The 21,219-nt window shown below is 53.2% G+C and overlaps 1 protein-coding gene across 1 annotated transcript in view; it reads right to left on the reverse strand.

Annotated features, from left to right (window-relative positions):
* Nucleotides 1-5,030: 5,030 nt before the first annotated feature.
* Nucleotides 5,031-21,219, reverse strand: part of BARX2 (BARX homeobox 2) — a 73,494-nt gene continuing 57,305 nt past the window's right edge. The window contains exons 2-4 of the mRNA XM_038535652.1: nt 19,167-19,467; nt 14,110-14,194; nt 5,031-6,056 (exon numbers count right to left, since the gene is read on the reverse strand). Of these exons, the coding sequence (XP_038391580.1) occupies nt 5,790-6,056; nt 14,110-14,194; nt 19,167-19,467 (653 nt within the window). The 3' untranslated portion in view covers nt 5,031-5,789. The remainder of the gene's footprint in view (nt 6,057-14,109; nt 14,195-19,166; nt 19,468-21,219) is intronic.

The following is a 21,219-nucleotide window of genomic DNA, read 5'->3' on the forward strand; positions in this document are numbered from 1 at the left end:
TCACGAACACCTGTTGTTCCAGGGCTAACCCCCCATCCCAGGTGAACAAGGGGCCTTCTTAAGATATTAACCCTGCCTCAGTGGGTCAAGCCTGGTGACACGCCGAGGGAGGCATCGTCCACAGGTCACCTTCCTTGCCCTGAAAAGAACCTTCTCGCAGGGAAGGCCAGCTGGAAATACCTCAGAAACCTAGCTGGATGGGGGGTGGGTTGCCGGGAGGAGGGTGCTCAGCAGTTGAGCGTCTGCCTTTGGCCTAGGCAGTGACCTCAGGGTCCTGGGATCGAGTCCTGCATCGGGCTCCCTGCAGGGAGCGTGCTTCTCCCTCTGCCTGTGTCTCTGCCTCTCTCTGTCTGTCTCTGTCTCTCATGAATAAATGCAATCTTTAAAAGAAAGAACGAACCGAGCTGGGGTCCCTGTGGCTCCTCCACACTCACTAGAGTAGTTTCTCTAGCAAGATTGTAGCTGACTTGCGGTGGGGCCGCGCTACCTGCCCCCTCCCTGCCCACAGCCCCCCGCCCCCAGCAGCACAGTTCTAGGCACAGGACAGATGCTCAGGAAGCACCTGTGGGTCTGAATTGGGGCTCATGCTGCTTCTGGAGGTAGAGGCCTGGAGGGCTTCCTGAGGGCAGAGGACCAGCCCACGGGCTGCCCCCTGGCCAGCTGGGGTCCCCTCTGAGGTCCCTGACGTCTTCCCCAGTCTCCCCCTCTGTGGGTAGAAAGGACGTCTAAAGCTCCTGCCCATCCCAAGGTTTCCGAGCTGGCCGCGGTCCTCAAAGCTGGGTCCCGCGGTATGCCACGACGTCCCGGCCACGGCCCCAAGAGCCGTTCCTTTAGGATGCATTCACCTCCCTCAGGCCACTTCATGTCACCTCATGAATCAGGTCACACAGCTTCACCAACCCACCGCCAGCTGCCAGCTGTGATTTCGGTCTGGACATTTCAGATGTTAATTTTTGCTTTAGACTAATGTGTTTAGGCCCGTCTTCCTCCCCAACTGCCCCCTGTGACACTGCCTGTGAGCTCCTCCAGGAGAAATCTCCCGGGGGCATCCTCTTCGGAGCCCCTTCAATACTTTTTCCAAAAGGAATCGGCAAACTGGAGCGAGAGGGGGGCTTGATCCTAGGTCTGGGCTCCCGGGGAAACGAGCCCAGCATTGCTTCCCCTGGGAGAAGGGAATGTCTCCCCAGCAGCAAGGGCCTCTGGCTCTGCCCTCTGTCTTGTCTGCAAAGCGCCGGCAGCCCCAGGCCCCGGAGCCAAGGAGCGGGGCTCTAACAGGGGCCGACCACCAGGAGAGCTGCTTCAAGATCTGGGGCCTCAAGGCTTCAACGAGGGTGGGCTGTACCCACCACCCTGCTGAGAACCCAAGACCCCTGGGCCCCCAGGACAGATGTCCACAGGGCCCAGGCGCATCCAGATCCTCTCGTGTACCCGCCGATGGATGGGCCTTTGGAGCCCTGAGCGCAGGAAAAGGAGCTCGGAACACAGAAACCGAAAAACAGCCTCGGGCCTTTAGGCTCTTCATAGGAAAACAGAACGAGTCCACGGTGTTCATGACAAAGGGAGCATTAAGAGGAAGAGGTGGAGAAGAATGAACAGGTTGGACTGGAGAGGAGGTGAGGTTACTAAGGAACAGGAGGAGGTGAAGGGGAGAGGAGCCCAGGCGGGTCGGGGGCAGGACCTTGTCGGCGGGGTGCGGGCCCGGCTGGGGCTGAGGCCCCTCGGAGCAGATCTGAGAGGCAGAGGGGAGGCTCAGGCCCCCCCCCCCCGTGGGGGATGCGACACGAGGCCACGCGGTGCAGAAGAGCGCGGGGAAGGGGGTGAGGGGGGCGGCGGGGGGCCGATCCACGCGCAGAGCCTCAGCAGCTCCTCAGGGCTTCAGGCAAACAGAAGCCGAAACTCAGCGCACAGAAATCCTGAGAAACAAGTTTGCTTTTTCTGTTTGTTCGTTTCTGGTTGCAAAGCACATTTCGACCCTGGAACCCAGTCGTTCCTGCCGCTCAGAGATCCTTCGGACGTGATAGGGGGTCCGATTCCGGCGGCACCTACAGAAGATGGCCTGAGGGTCAGCCGGCGACCCGGGGGCCGGCCCGGGCAGGACAGGGACGGGGGGGGGGGGGTGCAGGGTACCCCCTTGGGACGCGCTGCAATCTGGTCCTGCAAGGGCCCTGCGCGATTTCTGCTGAGTGGACAGCGCGTGACCCGGCTGACGGAGCACAGCCCACTGAGGAAGGCGCCTCCTAGGCCCGGCCCAGGCCATGGGGCAAGGCCGGGTGGCAGGGAGTTGAAAGGTCGTGCAGAGGGCAGGGAACTGGAAGCTTCTGAGGAAGGGGACAGGGGCTCATGGAGGGCCCCAGACCCCTTCGCTAGGACAGCTCTGGAACGCACTAGTCTGAGAAAAACTTCGAACCGGCCTAGTGAGGGCTGGTGGCTGATGGATCTGTTGAGACTGGTCTGAGGACTACAGGCTCACAGCCGCAGCCCTGTCTGGCTATTGTTTGAGTCAAGCGAGGGCTGAGTGTTGTGTCTCAACCAACCCTCAGCAAATCAGAGGACCCGGCGACCCGGAACACAAGCCCAGGGTTAGGCTCGCACACTTGGACCCGTCCCGTGTCGAGAACCTGCTCCAGAGATCCTTGCTCTCTAACGTGGACAATGCAGGGGGTGGGAGCAGAGGCGGTGGCTCACGGTGGCCTCACCTTCTGCAGCCAGGAACGCCCTACCCCATCCCAGTCCCAGCATAGGACACAGCTGACCTGTGGGGCACCCTGATGCTGCAAGCCCCCCACCCCCAGCACCTCAGCTCCTCGAGGGGAACAATGTGCTACTGCTAACCCTGAAGGTCCCGGCTGGGAATCTGGCCCCCAGCTTGGTTCCCGGCAAGGCTCCTGACCCGGGGACAGACAGCTTAACCCCTCCCTGGTTAACAGGCGTCCTATAAAACTGGAAGAAACAGTCCACTTCGTGGCCCGAGGGGGCGGCATCTGCTCAAAGTGCTTGTAAACTCATTCCCCAGGCCCAGAGCAGAGACGCTGCAGAAAAACAAACAAAACAAAAAGCCGAGGTCTCCAGGCTTCCTTGCGCAGGCAGGTGGCTTCGGCTCTCTCCCTTCTCCGGGAAAACTGCAGAAAGCGTCAGGTGACCAGACCCTCCAAGAGGACCCCGAACCCTCACGGGCTCGCCACCCTGGAGGCCAGGCAAGGGAGAGGATGCCTTTGAGTAGCAAGGCCCACGAGGTGGAGGACTCTGGGGGAGCCACGGTCCAGAGGCAGGCCTCATGCGAAGCCGCCGAGAGCGAGCAGGCCGGGCTCCGTGCGGGGAAAGCTGGAGGTCAGAGGTCGCTGGACAGCCCCGCTCCGGGCTGCACTGAGCACGGCCTCCTGTTCACACCCCAGACACCTCGAGGAGCTGGGTGTCCGGGCACCATCAGGCGTCCTGGGAAGCGGAGGGCAAAGGGGAAGGTGGAGGAAGAGCAGGCCAAGGCCCCACGGAGCTGAGGCCAGAGGCCAAGCCCAGGGCTCCTGAGCGGAGGTGACCTCGGGCCCAGAGCTCCCGACGCAGAAGGAGAGACCGTCCACTGAAATACCTCCGACCCCTAGAAACAACAGTGATGACAGGCCACGACACCGGGCCGGAGTCAGGCTCAGGAACACCTTGTGCGCACGTGTGTCCGAGCGACAACAGTCACCATTGGGGACACCTCCGGGAAGGACAGCAGAGCCCACGACAAGACGAGAAAACCACCCGGGGAAGCAGCAACCACAGGCCGAATCCCTCTGGGCCGGGCTCAGCGGGACACAGCAGTCGCCCAGGAGCGGGACCAGTCGGTCGCCAGCGGGACCCACCTGTGGCTGGGGGTGGGCTCCGGCTCCTGGGACCCGCCTGTAGGGCTGTCCCCGGGGGGCAGGGGGGCTCGAGGCGCCGCACCGGAGCCTCACCCGCGGCCTTGCACACTCCTGAGCGGCGGGACGACGCTTGCTTTCCCCTGAGCTCAGCAGCGACGGGGAGGCCTTGCGAGGCGCGCCACCGCTGCGGCCACCCCGGGTGAGCGTCCAGGCCATGACTTGGTCTGTTCTCCAGGGCTAGCAACCGGCTTTGCCCCGGGGTCCAGGCCACAGTGGGAGCCGGTCGGTGGCCCCCGAGCCCACAACCAGGTAGTTTGCTGGGTGATCGCTCACAGTCTCACAGTCGGCGGGTGGGCGCTGTGCCTTGCAGGACATCGCGGGGATGCTGGCAAAGGGGGCCTCGGTGGGACCCGGGCCCTGGGCCAGCGGGCACGACACGGCGCAGTCAGAGTTCTTGCTTCGGCGAGTCCGGAGCCCACCTCTTTCCTGGTCTTACTGAAAGGACATGGTTTTAAATTTAAAATCGCAGGGGCACCTGGGCGGTCAGGAGTTGAGCACCTGCCTTCAGTCCAGGGTGTGATCCCCGGGGTCCCGGGATCGAGTCCCGCATCGGGCTCCCTGCAGGGAGTCTGCTTCTCCCTCTGCCTGTGTCTCTGCCTCTCTCTATCTCTGTCATGAATAAATAAAATCTTTTAAAAAATAAATAAATAAAATTGCAGAGCACATCTAGCCAAGCGGCTCTCAAATCTTTTGTTCAGAGTTGCAGAGCCCATCATCCAAATGCATACTTAACAAAGAAAGAAAAGCAAGAAACCCATAAAAATGGTTAGTCCTGCGGGATGGGGGAGAGGAGGGGGAGGGAAGGCACGAGGCGGGGGGGGGGGGGGGGGGCGGATGCAAGACTTCTTTTTGTTTTGGACTTTGGAAGCACATAACATCTATTATGTCTTCAAAAAAGTAAAGCAGTTTTTCAAGCTGGAAGCCCACGATGTAAAGTGGCTGAGAGCAGAGCTGCTTTGGCAGAAGGCGGTGGGAGGGGTGGTGGGCAGAGACCAAGCTCTTATTTTATAGCAGGGGTGGGGGGGGGGATGTAAGCCCAGGGAGCCCGGCTACCTCTCCGGCCCTTTCTTTCCATAAGATGTATTCAGAAAGGGCTAAATATACTCTCCAGAAGACACGAAACAGCCAATCCTTTTGAAAGATTTATTTTTAATTAAAAAATAAAAGTTATCTTAACATGTCTGCTTTGCAGCTTCAGAGATGGCAACTCAATAAAGCAAGAAAAACCAGGCTTCTCAGTTCTCGGGTCACCTGTCTTATAGTGGGTACAAAGGCACACGTGTCTTCAAACAAACTTTATTCAGGAACAATTCTAGTAACTCAGAACGCCCTTCCCTCAACTCTTCTTTGCCCACCCTCACCGGCCCCAACCTCCCCATCCTCCCACCCCCAGGAAAAAAAAAAAAAAAAAAAAAAACAACCAAAAAACATTAAATTCTCTTTTAGAACTACTAAATAAGTGCTGAGTCAGCAAGGAAGCCAGGCCCGCTGCCCAAGCTCCTCCACGATCTCTCTGCTGCGATGCCTGGCTGCCCAGAGGCTGGCAGGGAGAGGGCCTGGCAGTCCTCCGCCACCCCAGCGCCAGAGTGAGCCCTGCAGCCCTCACCTGGGGGTGGAGGTGGGGCAGGCAGTTCCAAGGCACTGTCTCCCTTCATCAAGGGCATCTCGTGGCTAAAGCAGCCTTTTGGGAAGAGAAAGGCCTGTAAGGCAAGCAAAAGTCTTCGTCAAAAGCTTGGGATGAAACCACTGAGCACCCAGGGAGATGCTCGTCTCTTCTCCCGGAGTTTGCCAGGCTTTGGGAAGCAGATCTCTTTCTAGCCTCCCTGACTCCCCTCTTTTCATTTCCTTCCCATCTCCCCCTTCCCTCCCCCACAAAGAGTTTTTATTTTAGCTTGATGGTGGGGGTTCCGAAGAGGCTACTGGCAACTCCTGGGGCTGGCTGGGGGGCTCTACTCCGTCCACGGGGACATCGCATGCTTTTGGTTCCTGGGCATCACAGAGCTCCTCCTGTCCCTGGGAGGGTGCGAGGCGCTCCTGGCTCTGGGCCTGGCTGTTCATCTTCTCCTCAGCCTCAATCTCTTCCGATGTGGGGATGGAGTTCTTCTTGGGGCGACCTTTGGGTTTTGTGGGTGCTTCCTGTCCACCTTTCAGAACCTGTGTGGGAGGAAAAAGCATCCTTAAATGCAAGAAATACTGTCCTCCCTCTACTTTGCCATGCAACAGCGTCTAGGTCATTCCTTCCCAGCAGTGAGGGTCTGCAAGAAGTACTTTCAACCCGGCACTTCTAGAGTATAAAGACATCGTCATTCTTTATTATGATTATGATTTTAGAGCGACATTTTTTTTAGGATTTTATTCACTATTTCCGTGAGGGAAAGAAAGAGAGTGAGTGAGCATGAGTGGGGGGAGGGACAGAGGGAGAAACAGACCCCCCCGCCGAGCAGGGAGCCCACCATGGGCCTCGACCCCAGGATCATGACCTGAGCCGAAGGCAGACACTTCACTGACGGAGCCACCCAGGCGCCCCAAGACATCTTCATTCTTTAAATATTCAATGCACTTTCAGTAAGCCTCACATATTTTGGCTTTAAATAAGATGACCACAAACATATTTTTAAAAATCCAACTTCAACAGTAAGGAAGGAAGTAAAATTAAAATATGAATGTAGTATCTATCAAGTTGACAAGTTAAAGAGAACATATTTGTAGCAAGCAGGAAAATACATACTCTAGTGTGGACGTGTAATCGGTACAACCTTCTGAAAAGGCAATCTGAGAATTCAGTTCAGACAACCCTGTTGGCCGTGTCAGGATCATGGATGATTTTTACTTTTTTTTTCTTTTTTTTTAATATTTTATTTATTTATTCAGGAGAGACACAGAGAGTGAGAGAGGCAGAGACACAGGCAGAGGGAGAAGCAGGCTCCGCTCAGGGAGCCCAACGTGGAACTCCATCCCAGGTCTCCAGGATCACGCCCCGGGCTGCAGGCGGCACTAAATAGCTGAGCCACCCGGGCTGCCCTTACTTTTTTTTCTTTATGCATTTTCGCATTGTCTAATTTTTTAGTACAATGATCACATATACGTTATTTCCGGAATCAGAAAAAAAAAATGTTACAAGAAATATACAAGTGAATCGCTCAAAGCCGTAGTAGAGACATAGAACGTTCCAGCTAGCTTTGACAGGAGAATAACTCAATTAAATTCTCACTCTGCTACTTAATCAGCTTTGTCTCTGGGAGAGTTCTTTAAAGGCTGAGCCTCAGTTTCCTCATCTACAAAACAGAGATAATAATACCTCTTCACGGCCCAGAACAGGCCTCCCACCTTCCTCACCTGGTTAACTCAGCTTAGTGAATGCTTCTTCTCCTGGGAGCCTTCCTTGACCTCCCAAGACTACAGTCAAAGGCCCTCCACCGGGTAGGCTGTGAGCTCTTACACTTCCCCCATCGACACACTTTTCATAAACCACAGTCACCGCCTGTTTACTGGCCTGTCCTTCCCACTCAGCCCCTGCACACAGCAGGCATCCAATAACTGGTGTTGAACAATGAGCCTTTCCCTCCAGAAGGATATAAAGCAAGAGAAATAACAGTGCCCCAAATAGCCTTTGTGGATCTCAAAGGACTTGCACATTGATTACCCCAGTGTGTGACATCCACAGGAATACCATGACATACAAAGGGAGAACTTTAAAAATATGCATTATGTATTGCTTTAGAATGTAACAGACAGGCCCTTCTTCCATTGGCTCTGAACTCTGGGCTGGTGTAGCTGCTGATTTTCCGGGCAGCTCGTAAGAAGAGCCTCAGGAGAACCTGGATTGGCACAGATCATTGGGAGTGAAACACATTTTTTGCTAGTTACACAACTAGCTGAGTCTTCTTGTCCGTAGTCGAACACAGGTTCCTTGAGGATAAACCCTCCATCTATCCCTTGCTTCGTGCTCCAGACAAATAACCTAGGACCAGCTCGACGCAGGCACTCAATACTTACTCTCTTTCCTTTGAGAGAAGCACAGGACCTCCAGGTGTTGAATTATAAGAATGAATGTAGTGACTCAATAAGCTGTAAGTTCCTTTTATCAAACAGCTTTACTGAGATACAATTCACATGCCATACACAGCATCCATTCAGTGACAATCTGGTGATTTTTAGAACAGTCAGAATTGTACGACCATCACCAGATTCCAACTTTAGATCACCCCCGAAAAGAAACCCAACACCCATTTACAGCGGCCCCGTATTTCTCCCCAGCCCCTGCCCCCCAACCCTAGGCAACCACTAACCTGCCTTCTGTCTCTACAAATTTGCCTACTCAGGACATTTCATATGACTTGAGTCACACAGTACGTCATTCTCTGAGACTGGCTTCTTTTCACTCAGCATAATGCTTTCAAGGGTCATCCATGCCATAGCCTTTATCAATATTTCAATTCCCTTTTATGGCCAACTAATATCCTTTATAGGAATATACCGCATGCCATTCACCCATTCATCAGTCGATAGATACTTGGGTTGCTTCTACCTCGTGGCTTTTGTGAATAGTGCTGCTATGAAGACGAATATAGAAGCATCTGTTCACTTCTTTGGGGTGGATCCCTACAAGTGGAGTTACTGGGCCGTATGGTAACTCTGTGTTTTTCTTGAGGAACTTCCAGACTGTTTTCCAACGTGATTTCACCACGTTCCAATGAGCAGTTTATGAGGGTTCCAGTTCTCCGGAACCTCAGCAATACCTGATGACTTGCTTTGCTGACTACAGCCATGCTAGTGGGTAGACCGTGCTATCCCACGTCTGTGAGTTGCATTTCCCTGATGACTAAGGGAGATGGGCATCTTTTCCTGTGTTTATGGGCCAGCCATACGTCTTCTTTAGACAGATGCCTATTCAAATCCTTCGCCCATTTGAAAATTTGGTTGTCTTTTAATTACCGAGCTGTAAGGGCTTTTTATACACGTTCTGGATACAAGTCCACTATCAGATGCAAGATTAGCCAAGGTGTTCTCCCATTCTGTGCATTGCATTGTCTGTGCACCTTCTTGGTGATGTCCTTCACAGCACAAAGCTTCTTAGGTGTGAGGAAGTCCACTTTATTTTCTCTTTCCTTGCCCCTGCTTTTGGTGTGCTTGAAGGATCTTGCCAAATCCAAGGCTGTGAATATTTACTCTTGAATTTTCTTCTAAGACTTTTACAGTTTTAGCTTTTACATTTAGGTCCATGGTTCACTTTGAGTTATTTTTTTGTATAAGGTGTGAGGAAACACATAAGTTCTCAATAAACACCTCGTTTTAGCTGGGAATCTACTCAGCCACTGCACTTTCCATGCACACAGCTAACGCACCAATACGAAGGGGACCTAACGAGGTACGGATGCTGACAGGATCCACCTCTGGGGAGAAGGCGTCCCTGTATTCCTTTTCACATAAGTCAGCATCTGATTTTTATTCCACTCTGAGTGCAGGCTGTTGAAAGTGCCCAGATGTGCCAAGACGGAGTTTACGTGTTGAAAGCCGCTCCACTTGGTATGAAAGAGGTTATACAAAATTAAGTTGCCCCATATAGTAATCAAGTTAAAAAAGGGCAGGTCTAAGGAAGCCACCTAATTGGCAAAAGAAAGTCCAGCCCAGCAATTAGAGAACACCACCCACACAGCTTGGATAGACCCCACCTGGCTGTTTTCCTACCGCATGAAAAAAAAAAAAAAAAAGAAAAGAAAAGAAAAACAATCAGACCATTTTCTAAATGGAATAAAACATTCCAGCGCAAGCAATAATTAGGAGATAACTACGCTCTTGGCTGTTTCCCGCACTCGACCTCTGGCCCCTTGCCTCCCAGCACACCTGAGACATGCAATTATCTCACACCGTCCCATGCCAGGAGCTGCGCATTCTCATGCACCCCGTGCCCCCACCCCCTGGGATCCCTCCTTCCAAATTATTCCTAAAGCCAATTTAGTCCCCCTTGGTCGGGGGAGTCCAGACATCCCACCGCACCTGAGGTCATCCACCTCTCGGAAAAACAGCTCGATACCACCTGCTTACACTAGCTGTGCTGGCTGCCAACCGCAGCTCCCCTCCTCCCCCCAAAACACTTACACTAGGTATTCAAATGCTCTGCTGCTAAAGATGTCAGGACAGGCCTGCTTCCTTCCCAAGGTGCTCTGGTGGGCGACGGGCAGTTTGAGAGCAGAGCACGGAAAGGCAGTGCAGGGAGGGACCTCCTGCCTCCCCCATTGCTCAGACTGGAAACCGAGCAGGCGCAGGTAGTCGGTCTGTCACGGCCAAAGAGGAGTTCAAGGTCAGGGCTGAGTTTGAACACAAAACCCTGCCCACCCGAGTCCAATGCTCTTACCAATAGCTCATGGTGCATAATGAGCGAGAGGGACGTAAGATGTGCTGCTGTCGTTCCTGACTTTGACATGTATCTGCAGACCCTGTGACCCCATGACCCTGTGTCACGGCCTCCTGAACTGCAGGGCTTCCTGCCCCTTTGCCTCTGCCTTCACCGGCAGCTCTCTGCAGCAGGGAGACTCTGACACACTGATGACCATTTCCATGAAGCTAAAAAGCATGTGTGGATTCTCCAGCACAGACCCCTTCCCGTCCAGCCTGAAGATGCAACGCGACCTCAGAGGGGGCCCCGTGCTACGGCTCTGGGTGGGAGCAGGCCCGGCAGGTGCAGAACAAGAAAGAGCAAACAGCCAGGGTCCCTCGCATCCAGAAGAAAGGTTCAGGGCCCCAGCAGCCCGCAGAATTCATTTTCGGCCTATGTTTTCCGGCCTCCAAAAGTGTGGGTTCTCTGGAGACATGGGTTACATGGCTAGGTCAATAATAATAATAATAATAATAATAATAATAATAATGAAGAAGGAGGAGGAGGAGGAAGAGAGGATGGCAGCTAACATTTCTCAGCTGCACACTGCAGCGAGCACTGCTGTCAGGCTTTTACAGGGATGAGCTAATACAGGACCACGACCCTACAGGGAACAGAGGTCCTGGGCATCTTACTCATGAGGAAACAGGCCCACAGAGGTTAAGTAACCTGCTCCAGATCACACAGAAAGCAACCAGCAGCCGCTTCATGGAACTGTCGACTGTCTGGAGACTCGCAGCAGAAGAGGATGGTGGTGTGTGGTCTGCGGCCCACCCAAGTCTGTGACCGGGAAGCTGGGACCCACGGGGATCCTCTCGCAGAGTGGTGTCTGAGAGCTGAAAGAGATCCCTGAATGCTGAGGCGCGTTCAGCCTGTTGCGAAACACCCTGGGTCCTCCCGGAACCCGGGCCGAACAGAAATGCAAGAGGGGGTGAGCGTCCCACCTCATGTGCAAGACGAAATTTACCCAACCCGCTATAGGTTACACACGCTGACCGGTAAAAACTAGTCAGAGATGCTATCTGGCCTCTGGCAGCGCTCTCCTTGGCCACCGTGGGAGGAACTCTTGAGAATCAAGTGCTAATCTTTTTCCAGTTCCAATTAGGTTACTAGCCTTGAGACATCTTTATTACCCAATTAGCTTTTTCTTTTCCTCCCAGTACTTGAAGAGATAGCCTTGAAAGAGTTCTAGCAGGAAAACATATGAGGCAATCGGGATCCCAACAATGCCCCGCTGTTCTGGGGGAGTCAGAAGGGGGGCCCACAACGGAAGCACCCCTGAGCTCCGGCCCTTCAGAGGTAGTTCCAGTGCCCCAGATGCTCCCGCCCGGGACACCCTTGCCACCTGTGCTCGCCACACTCCTATTCGGTCCACCAAAACCAGTTCCGACGGCACCTCTTCCAGGAAGCCCTCCCTTTCTCTACCCTGGTTCTGAACCCAGGAAACCCCATCTGGCCCGGATTGCTCTGAACACTTACTAGTTCCACAGGTCGGCCTCCTCCCACTTGACGGGAGTACTTTTTTCTAATTTTATTTTGTAGTGGACGGGCTCGTGACTTATCGTGGCGTCTCCGCGGCCTGGTGCTCCATTCATAAGCTCAAGATGCAACTGCTGGAGTGAACGCAGAGCTCGGCGCTCCTGCCTCCGAAGGGGGCTGAATGTGGCCGGCCTGTGGCATGCTCTCTGGGCGTAAATCTGCTAAGTTGCTCCCATTTTGCTTTACGTGACATGGATGACCCTCCACAACCAGCTCACGCCTGTGCCAGCCGCGCGGCGGCTGGTGAACAACAAGTGACGTCAGAGGCCAAGGCACACGCTCGTCCCACAGGCATCGGGCGGTGCTGGCAGGGATGGCAAGCCTTCAGTTCGTTGATCATCTGACTCACGAAGAGATTGCTGATAACCAATTTCAACAATGCCTCTGCCACTCAGGAGACACTGATTTCGATGATGATGATTGACGAGGAAGGAGGTGGGTGGCGGACTTGCCCAAAATCAGCCAGGGAGGGACAGGCATGGGAACTCGGCCCAGAGCTTCTGACTCCCAGATCTGGTTCTTTCCGAGATCAGCTCCCCGGGAGGTTTCTGCCATCATGTTCATGCGTCTCAGCAATCCTCGAGGTGTTGGAATGACTACGTATTTAATCGAATCCCATTTATCCCTCAATTTCTCCCTGTACCCTTCTCAAATACCCGATAATCATAATTCACCATCATGTGCTCCCTGGCTGCTTTCTGGACCTTGATCCTCCAACGAGATCACAAAAGCAGTGGACGCAGGCTTGTATCTTATTTCATCACTTCCTACCGTGCCTGGGATGAGGCACAGTTCGCAAGAGACGCTAACACACATCTGTGGATTCATCCAGCATATGTGTGTTTGTACTGACATCTCAGCCCCACTCTGCGCGCCCTCCGGGAGCCATGCCGCCTGCACCTGAACATCCTTCCCGCGCAGGCCCAGGTCCCCAAAGAGGAAGTGATGAGATTTTCCCAGGAATTCCCTTCCGGGAACATAATAAATGCTGCCCTGTTGGCTTTCTAAAAAAAATAAAATAAAATAAAATAAAAATTTCCCCAGTAATATTAATTTACAATGTATTTATTTTTCTCATCGTTAGCAGGCAATGGCAAAAATGAAAGTTTTCAGAAAAAAAAATTATTGGACAAAAGCACAAAGTTGAGAAAATGGCTCAGTATCTACTAGTTATTACAAATATCTATTAACTTACCACTTTCCCAAAACTAGGGGCGGGAGATGAACCTCAGTTTTAGTCATTGTTTAAAAAAAAACAAAACGAAACCAAAAAAACCCCATCATATTCCAGCCCCTGAACACCAGGAAAAAATGGCTTGGGACCAGATGGGTCTGCCAATGAGACTGTCACCCAAGCAGGCCTGGCCCGCCTGGTCCACACCAGTGAGGCACAGGTTCACAGGATACCTGGTCTCTCAAGAGAACAGGCCGCTTTCTACCCTCTTTTCCCAGCTCACCCCTTTTCTCTGGGCTTTGACCTTTTCCCCTATGGTTTACAAAACTGTCAATGAAACACTCAGCTACTTTGGGAAATTTGGATTTAACAGATTTTTCAAATTTGCTCTTTTAAAAAAAAAAGAATGATGATGAAGCGGAGTCTGTCAAATTTGGAGACATATATTTGGGGTTTTTTGGTTAGAGAGATGTTTATGCTAATAGGTCCGTTTAGAAACCAAAGATGGAATGATTCATTAGCTGGGTAGGGAAGCAGTGTTAGGGAAGCCGTAGCCATTACACCCGAGCATCAGAGGAACCCGGGAGCTTGTTAACACACGCCTTCCCAGCCCTATCACCGTCCTCTGCACTCGGGATCTTGGGAAGGCCTAGAGTTCTGCATTTTTACCTGCAATCCAGGTTACTCTGACACCCACTAAAGCTTGAGAATGCCTGCATTACAGCACGCAGAGCCGCAGGGACAGATGTGCCCTATATGTCATTATACACAAAGAGCACCGACTTCTATTCTTAGCTACTGGTGGGAGGGGGGGAAGGAAGTTCTTTGAAAAGGCTAGCAGGTGGGGTTAAAACTAGCAACTGAGAAGCTTGTGGGCTTTCTTTTATTTCTAAGGAAACTCTGAAAAAGAATATCCTTCTGGTCAGGAAATGCAGGTCAGCAGGAATGGCTTATCTGACCGTTCCAACTGCCTGCCTCCCAGCCAGCAGCACGAAAGGTCTTCCACTCTCTGGAACCCAAACCACCAAATGGTCCCTCCTGCCTTCTTCCCAGCCCTGTAGTGAGACTTTTCCCCGTCATGATGGGTGCACAGGGACCCTCCCTCTCTCCCTTCTTACCATTTTCTTCCACTTCATCCTACGGTTCTGATACCAAGTCTTCACTTGCAGTTGAGTGAGGCCCAGAGACTGGGCCAAGTCCAACCTAGAAGGTGTGAGATACAAAGGAAGGATGAGTAGAGATGGGGTCCTGTGGACTAGCTCCATGCACCGCTATCAAAGCGTGGACTTCCCCCATTAAACTGGTTCTTCCCCAAAGAGCTTTACTTTCCTTCCAAGAATCTCATGGATGAAACTCTGGGAACCTAAGAAACAGGTGCCTACAACCCAGTGACACCCGACTCCTGGGGCCGTCATCCTGAAAACATTCACTGTCTACCCTGGACCCAAAAAGGATTTCTCAGCCATGATTGCAAAGTCCCCTTTCTGACCTGACAAGAGTCTTTACTGGGATCCTGTACAAAATGAGGACTCTGACCCCAAATCCAAACTGGAAAGGAAAAGTAAAGACCTATCATCCTTGTCAAAATCCTGCTCATCACCCCAGATCCAGCACAAGCCCCCCTATCTTGCAGGCAAGCCTCCTTACCCCCATGACACCTCCCCAGGTTATGCCCTCTGGACCTTCCCACTGGTCAGCCAGCACCTGGGTGGCTCCACGTTCTCAAATGTGCTCTAACTGCTTCCCATGAGCCATTTCTGCCTCCCTGACTCGACTGCAAGGGCTTCCTTTCTGTCCACAAAAGTGCCTATCATGCTCTAAATCCAGACCAAGGGCTCAAAACTACTTTCTGATGGATGGGCTCATTCATTGTAGCTGCCCTAACCTGTCATAATGTTGGGTTCCAAAAGAAACCTTAAATCGGTGCCCCCTCCTGTTCCCCATTCTCCTGCTGGTTTAACCATGGTTCTGCATTTCTCTGTAGCCTTCTGGAAAGTCCTGAATGTCAAAGCCAATCCTGGGAAGTGGGAGGCTGGAGCTACTCCAGTAACACAGCAACCAACTCCCCAGTACCACGGCATCCCAGGCCTGATGCCCAGCCCCTGACGCACGCTGTCTTATTTGTTCTTTTCACAACACTGTGAGATGGGTATAATTATACCCATGTTATGCATGAGAGACCTGAAGCTTGGAGAGATTAGGATCCCTCGGTGACCATGGCCAAATCCTGTCTGCTGCCCATTTTTGTGAAGAACGTTTTTATCGGAACACAGACACCCAGTGGTCTGCGTACTGTCCGGGCTGCTTTCAGGCTACGGCCTCAGAGTAGAGTGGTTGTGACAGAGACTGTAACGGCTCACAAAGCTGAAATTATTTTCTCTCTGGTCCTATACAAGGAAAATTTTGCTGACCCCTGGTCGATGACCCTAGCCTGAGAGGTGAAGCCTCTCACCTACTTCCATCCGACTTGCCTGCCTCCTCCTGGACGGGGCTCCCCTCCACCCACCATATTTTTTGTACAAGTTAGATCTGTCCAGGGGAAGCTCTTGCTCTGGTTTTTGTGGAGCTAATGCACGGATGTCACATCACAAGGTGTTAGCAAACAACCCGACCGGAGCACATTAAATGAGACAGAGAACTCAGTCCTCAAGACTACTACTGTGGGCCGATCTTGAGAAGAACCCCAGACCTACCTGAGCACCGGCCGGGAGGACCACCTCCTCGAGCCAACATCAGCTGTCACCCTGTGGCTCTAACCCTGCTCAATGCAGCAGTCTGGACTTCCAGAGCGGCAGCTTGGGATGGGCTCCCTAGACACAGGGAGCGGTGCTCACCACCACTTCCCAACTCCTGGATTTCTGAGGATTACAGTTCTGAGGCTTCTGAGGATTATAATTTGTGGCTCTGAGGTCCCTTATGTCACACAAATCTCTGCAGCCACTAAGCCTGAGGCATGGGGACTCCCAGGTGCCAGTTCTTGGTGGCAACTTTCTCTCCCCAGGGAGCGCTGAGCAGTGTCGCACCATGAGGAGGACCAATGGGCATCAGCAGTGAAGGTTCCAGGTGCTACCTGCTGGCACTGCCAGGTGCAGGGCCCCCTGCTCCAACCAGAGCCCACGATTTAAATCCCCAGTAATACAGAATTTCTTGAGAACCCTTCGGAACCTGTGTCACACGTGCATTCACACGGATCCGGCTGTCCCAGGGCAAGGGCTACTGGGAGCCAGCAGTTTCAGTGAAGGGGATTAGCAGACGGAAGGCGAACTCCCAGCGCCAACAGCACTGAGCTCTCCCCACCGACGAAGCCTGCTTCCCAGGCAGCCGTTCATTAGGAACCAAACACCCAGGGGCTGCCCCCCAGGCTTCTGGCCTCCCGGGCGCCCACTGCGCCTCCCAGCCCGGTTCACCTGAGGCCATCAGGTGCATTAGTCAAGGGCAGGCTCCGTGCACAGCTCTGCCTTAGCAAATGGGGTTAGCTCACTTGGGAAAAATGCACCCCTGACTCACTCTGGCTTCACTGTCATCAGCTTTCTCTCATTACCTGCCACCGTTACAAATTCTCACTTCCCTGCATATTCGCTTAAATGGGGTCACCTAGGGAACTGGAGAAACAAACAGGGAGGGGGGAGAGGGAGAAAGCTGTGGGAGGAGGCCGTGCTCATGGCCCTGGTCACGTAGGGAGGTGAGAAACATGGGAGAGGGCGGGGGAAGGCGGCAGCTTCCACGCCAGCCAGATGGTGTCCTTCTCCCCAGGCAAGTGAATCAATCCTGCGTAGGTCACCTGAGAGGTGCCTGGGCAGGTAGCAGGAAGTCCCAGGAGCTTGAGGAGGAATTAGCATTTCTGTTAGAATGTTCCCTGGCTTCTAGAAAGTAAGCCTAGAATGTTCCCCAGGCTGTGGAAGCCCTTTCGGTGGGCCACCAGGCAAGTCCTAAACAAGGCACCCGCCTCACCTGGCCGCCCACCTCTCCGAGGCTCCCCGCTAGCCGCTGAGGGGGCCAGAATAGCTGCCGATACCCGGGGAGCCCTCTGTCAATCCCCAGCTACCAGCCGCATCTCCACCGTCTGGCCAAAGGCTCCCCAGATGCTCAAGTCCAAACAGAACTCCCTCTTTCCTCCACCAAACCCACCTGGCCTTGGCCTTGCAACTTCGGTCACGCTATCCCTGTCCACGCGGTGGCCCATCCAGGAGACACAGCCTTCCTAGCTGTCTCCTCTCTTCCTCAAGCCTCTTCCTCAAGCCAACGTCAACTCTGTCCATTCCACCTTCAAAACTGTTCTCCAACCTATCCCCCCTTCCCTGTTCCCACTCTCACCACCTTCAGTGATGATCCCCAGACTCCCTCCCAGTCCCCTGCTCCACCCTCTCCCCCTGAGATGAACCACTTTCTGTGCCACCAAGGTGGCGAGTCTAAAATGTAAACCTGGCCATGTCCCTTCCAGCTCTCAGTGGCTGCCAGTGAAGACCAAGTCCGGGTTCTTTGGCCAGGTATCCGAGCCTTCCCACCTCCAGCCTCGTCTCCTGCCACGCTCCTGTTGCACCCCGGTCTGTAGACATCCCGACCACTTGCAGTTCCCTCCACACGCCCGGTGAGACGGCCTCCGTGCCTGTGTGTGCCATTCCCCGTGGAACCGGAGCTCCTCTGCCTCCTCTGAGAGGCCTTCCCAACCCCGGCCTGGCACAGTCAGCACTGTCTCTATACTCCTCCAGGCCTTGGTAACATCCTGGCCCCGGGACCCGTGCCCTGTGTCATAGCTACCTGTTGTCCTTCCCTACGATCTCCTCCAGAGTAGGCCTCTTGTCTCCTGCTTTCTGGACTCACAGCCTCTGCCACAGTGCCCTGCACACAGCAAAGTCCCCACCATGCAGCTGATGAGCGCTCGAGGAACTGAATCAGTAAGCGAGTGCCCTTTGGTCAGTGATTTGTACACTCCTCTCCCATTTAAATTTGGGTCAAACAGCTACTAACTAGCTTAGGAGACGCATCTGAGTTTTCTTCCCTTTCCCCTTAATGGGACTAGGGTCAAACCTCATAGGGACAAGCAAGTGAGCAAAAGAACAGGAAAAGGGCCTAGAAAACCCTCCCAATAAATAGGATCACATATTAGCTCAGCCATCTCCAGATCCCCGGAGTTTGAAGGAACAAGGTAAGACATACATTCTTGCATATTTTGCAGCAAAGACACTAAATTAAAGAAATAAGGTGAGAGTGGACCGCTGGGTGGCTCAGTGGTTAGTGCCACCTTCGGCCCAGAGCATGATCCTGGGGTCCCGGGATCGAGTCCCACATCGGGCTCCCTGCATGGCGCCTGCTTCTCCCTCTGTCTGGGTCTCTGCCTCTCTCTCGGTGTCTCTCATGAATAAATAAATAAAGTCTTTTTTAAAAAAAATAAGGTGAGATATTAAAGCCTCTGAGTAAAGCTGGGGTCACAGTCCCCTCACCTGGATCTCAAAGGGGTTTAAAGAAGGGACTTTCACCCAGGTCCTCCTCATCTCTCAGCCAAGGGGTTCTGACTTGCTATCCATGGAATTTACCAGGACTTCGAACAGCTCCTCAACCGAGGTCAAGAGCCTGGCCAGCTGGGGAGCTGGAGGGTGGGGGGAAGCCTCTGAGGCTCATGGGCCCCAGTCCCACATCGAACCCACTGCACCTGATCTTACGTGTAAGTGGCTTTAAAAACCAAACCTGGGACGCCTGGGTGGTTTCACGGTTAAGCATCTGCCTTCGGCCCAGGGCGTGATCCTGGAGTCCCAGGGTCAAGTCCTGCATCGGGCTCCCTGCGTGGAGCCTGCTTCTCCCTCTGCCTCTGTCTCTGCCCACCCTACCCCCCCATTAATAAATAAAATCTTAAAAAACCCCACAAACAACCTGTTTTCCAGTTCACAGCCTGGGCAACCGTTCTCTAAACCCGACTGTGCCTCTCCCACTGGAGGAGCTCAACACGGGGATGGGGCAGGGGCAGGATGTCCAGCACCGGGCAGACTCCAGGGCTGCAGCGCCCGTGCTGGCGGGCTGGGTTCTGCTGAGCAGGCCGGGCCCCGAGCCAGGACGACACCCCCACCACGCTGCAGGGCCTCCTAAAACAGTCCGGAGGCCACCCGCCCCACACCGGCAGCCAAGGGCGTCTCCCCCTCCCCAGGGCCTCCCCTGCGGAAAGTCCTCTCCAGGTTCTCACCTGTCGGGGGTGGACAAGTACTTCTGCTTCTGGAATTTCTTCTCCAGGCCCATGAGCTGCAGCTCGGTGAAGATGGTACGACTCCGGCGGGGCTTCTTCTGCCGCGGCGTGGGCTGCTCTGTCTCCGACTCGCTGCTGCCTAGGGCCTCGCCCCCTGGGGCCTCAGCGGAGGTGGCCTCGGAGGCTGGGTGGCAGGACAGTGCCTGGGCGGCTCCCGGGGTGGCAGGGACCAGGTGGGAGATGACCGTAGGCTGTCGGGTGATCACTGAGAGGAGAGGGTATGCCCGAAGGGAAGCGGGGCCTAGAAGACACAGAGGGGGGCAGGTCATGAGAGGAGCCAGGGTGGAAGGAAGCCAGGGGCCCTCAGAGGACCACTCGCCCAGACCCATTTGATGAAGTGGGGGCGGGCCTCTGATCCTAAGGAGGGTCTCTCTCTAATGGGAGAAAGGGAAGAAGAAGGACCTCAAGACCTAGAAGTCGTGGGTGCGCAGGTGAGAACACCCAAGCTCCCCACGGCCAAGAAGAGGCTCCTGCAACTCATCTGGTATTAAGAGGGCATTGCCCCCCTTTTAAACCTCTAAATTCTGATTTTATGGATATGGGTCAATAGTCTGAGCAGAAGTTGTAGAAAAAGCTAGAAACTTCAAAAAGCCAGAAAAAGCTAGAAACATGTACTGAAGAATACAGAATAGATTTGCGACATACAAACTGCCTGAGAGCCACCTCTGCTCTTTATAAAAATACATAGTTGCTGGGACGCCTGGGAGGCTCAGTGGTTGAGCCTCTGCCTTCAGCTCAGGTCGTGACCCTGGGGTCCTGGGATCGAGTCCCACATCAGGCTTCCTGCATGGAGCCTGCTTCTCCCTCTGCCTGTGACTCTGCCTCTCTCGGTGTCTCTCATGAATAAATAAATCTTAAAAAAAAAAAACAAAAAACCATAGTTGCAACTATGAATTCTTACTGAGAGGTCTCCAAACTTGAATCCTAACATTTTCAGAGCTGGAAGGATGCTTAAACATGATTTAACTCAACTCCTTCATTTCAGAGACAAGCCTGAGTGAACGGCTAAGGGACTTGCCTAAGATCAGGGAGCCAGGGAGCAAGAAGATCCAGGAGTCAAACCACGTTCTTCTGGCTCGAAGTCTAGGACTTTTATCACATCATGAATCACAGGGGCACATCATTCAGAAGAGGGGGGCAAACAGGAAACAGATTTTAATTCACGGGAAAACTCAGCTCCAGTAGCACCCGCTCGCGGCCTACAGCGCCGTGTGAGGCAGGACTGTCGGGCTGGGTCAGAGCTTGGCTGAGAAACCAGAGCTGAGGCTGCCTGCCCAAGTCTGCCGTGGGCATTTGCGGGGGTGTATGGTGGCATATATGCTAGTTATGTGCCACTCCTGCCTTAGGAATTTCAAGGCAGAGTACTTTTCTGTCCAAGAATCTGTTATGTCTTTGAAGTTCAAGTAAAAGAGCTCTTCCTTTCCATCATTCAATAGTATCATGTTTAAAATGTCATGATCGGGACCCATGTAAGTCGCTTTGTCTCTCTGGGTCGCAGCCTTGCCAACCATGTAGTGAGTAAAAATAGATAATTTCAAGGAATTCTTCAAACTCTATTCCGATGCCATAAGAGTACCTCTCATCCCAAGCCCATCTTGATATCTGATGAAAATAGAGAAGACCCAGGGGCCGCCCTTCGGGACTCGGCCCAGCCCTGATGGCTCACTACAAGGGCAAAGGCAAAGCATCCGAGCCAACCAATGCTCACACTGGCTCTGGGTTAAAACCAACCAATGTCACAGCAACACCCGGGTGCTACTTGTGTTGTATCTCCCTCCTCTAGGTTGGCATTTGTCTTCTTATTCATCCCTGTGCTTCTGTCTTGGATCTCAGGTACAGGTATTAAAACAGATAACTTCTCTTGTTCTTTGACTCCTTCTCATAAAGCCCAGTACAAACCACAAAGTTGTTAAATAATAAATCACCAATGGCTATGTCTTCCATTAACTCTCCAGCCAATGCTAACACTGGAGGTTTTGTGTTGTGGATTCTT

This window comes from Canis lupus, chromosome 5 (genome assembly GCF_011100685.1).
Source record: "Canis lupus familiaris isolate Mischka breed German Shepherd chromosome 5, alternate assembly UU_Cfam_GSD_1.0, whole genome shotgun sequence".
NCBI lineage: Eukaryota > Metazoa > Chordata > Mammalia > Carnivora > Canidae > Canis > Canis lupus.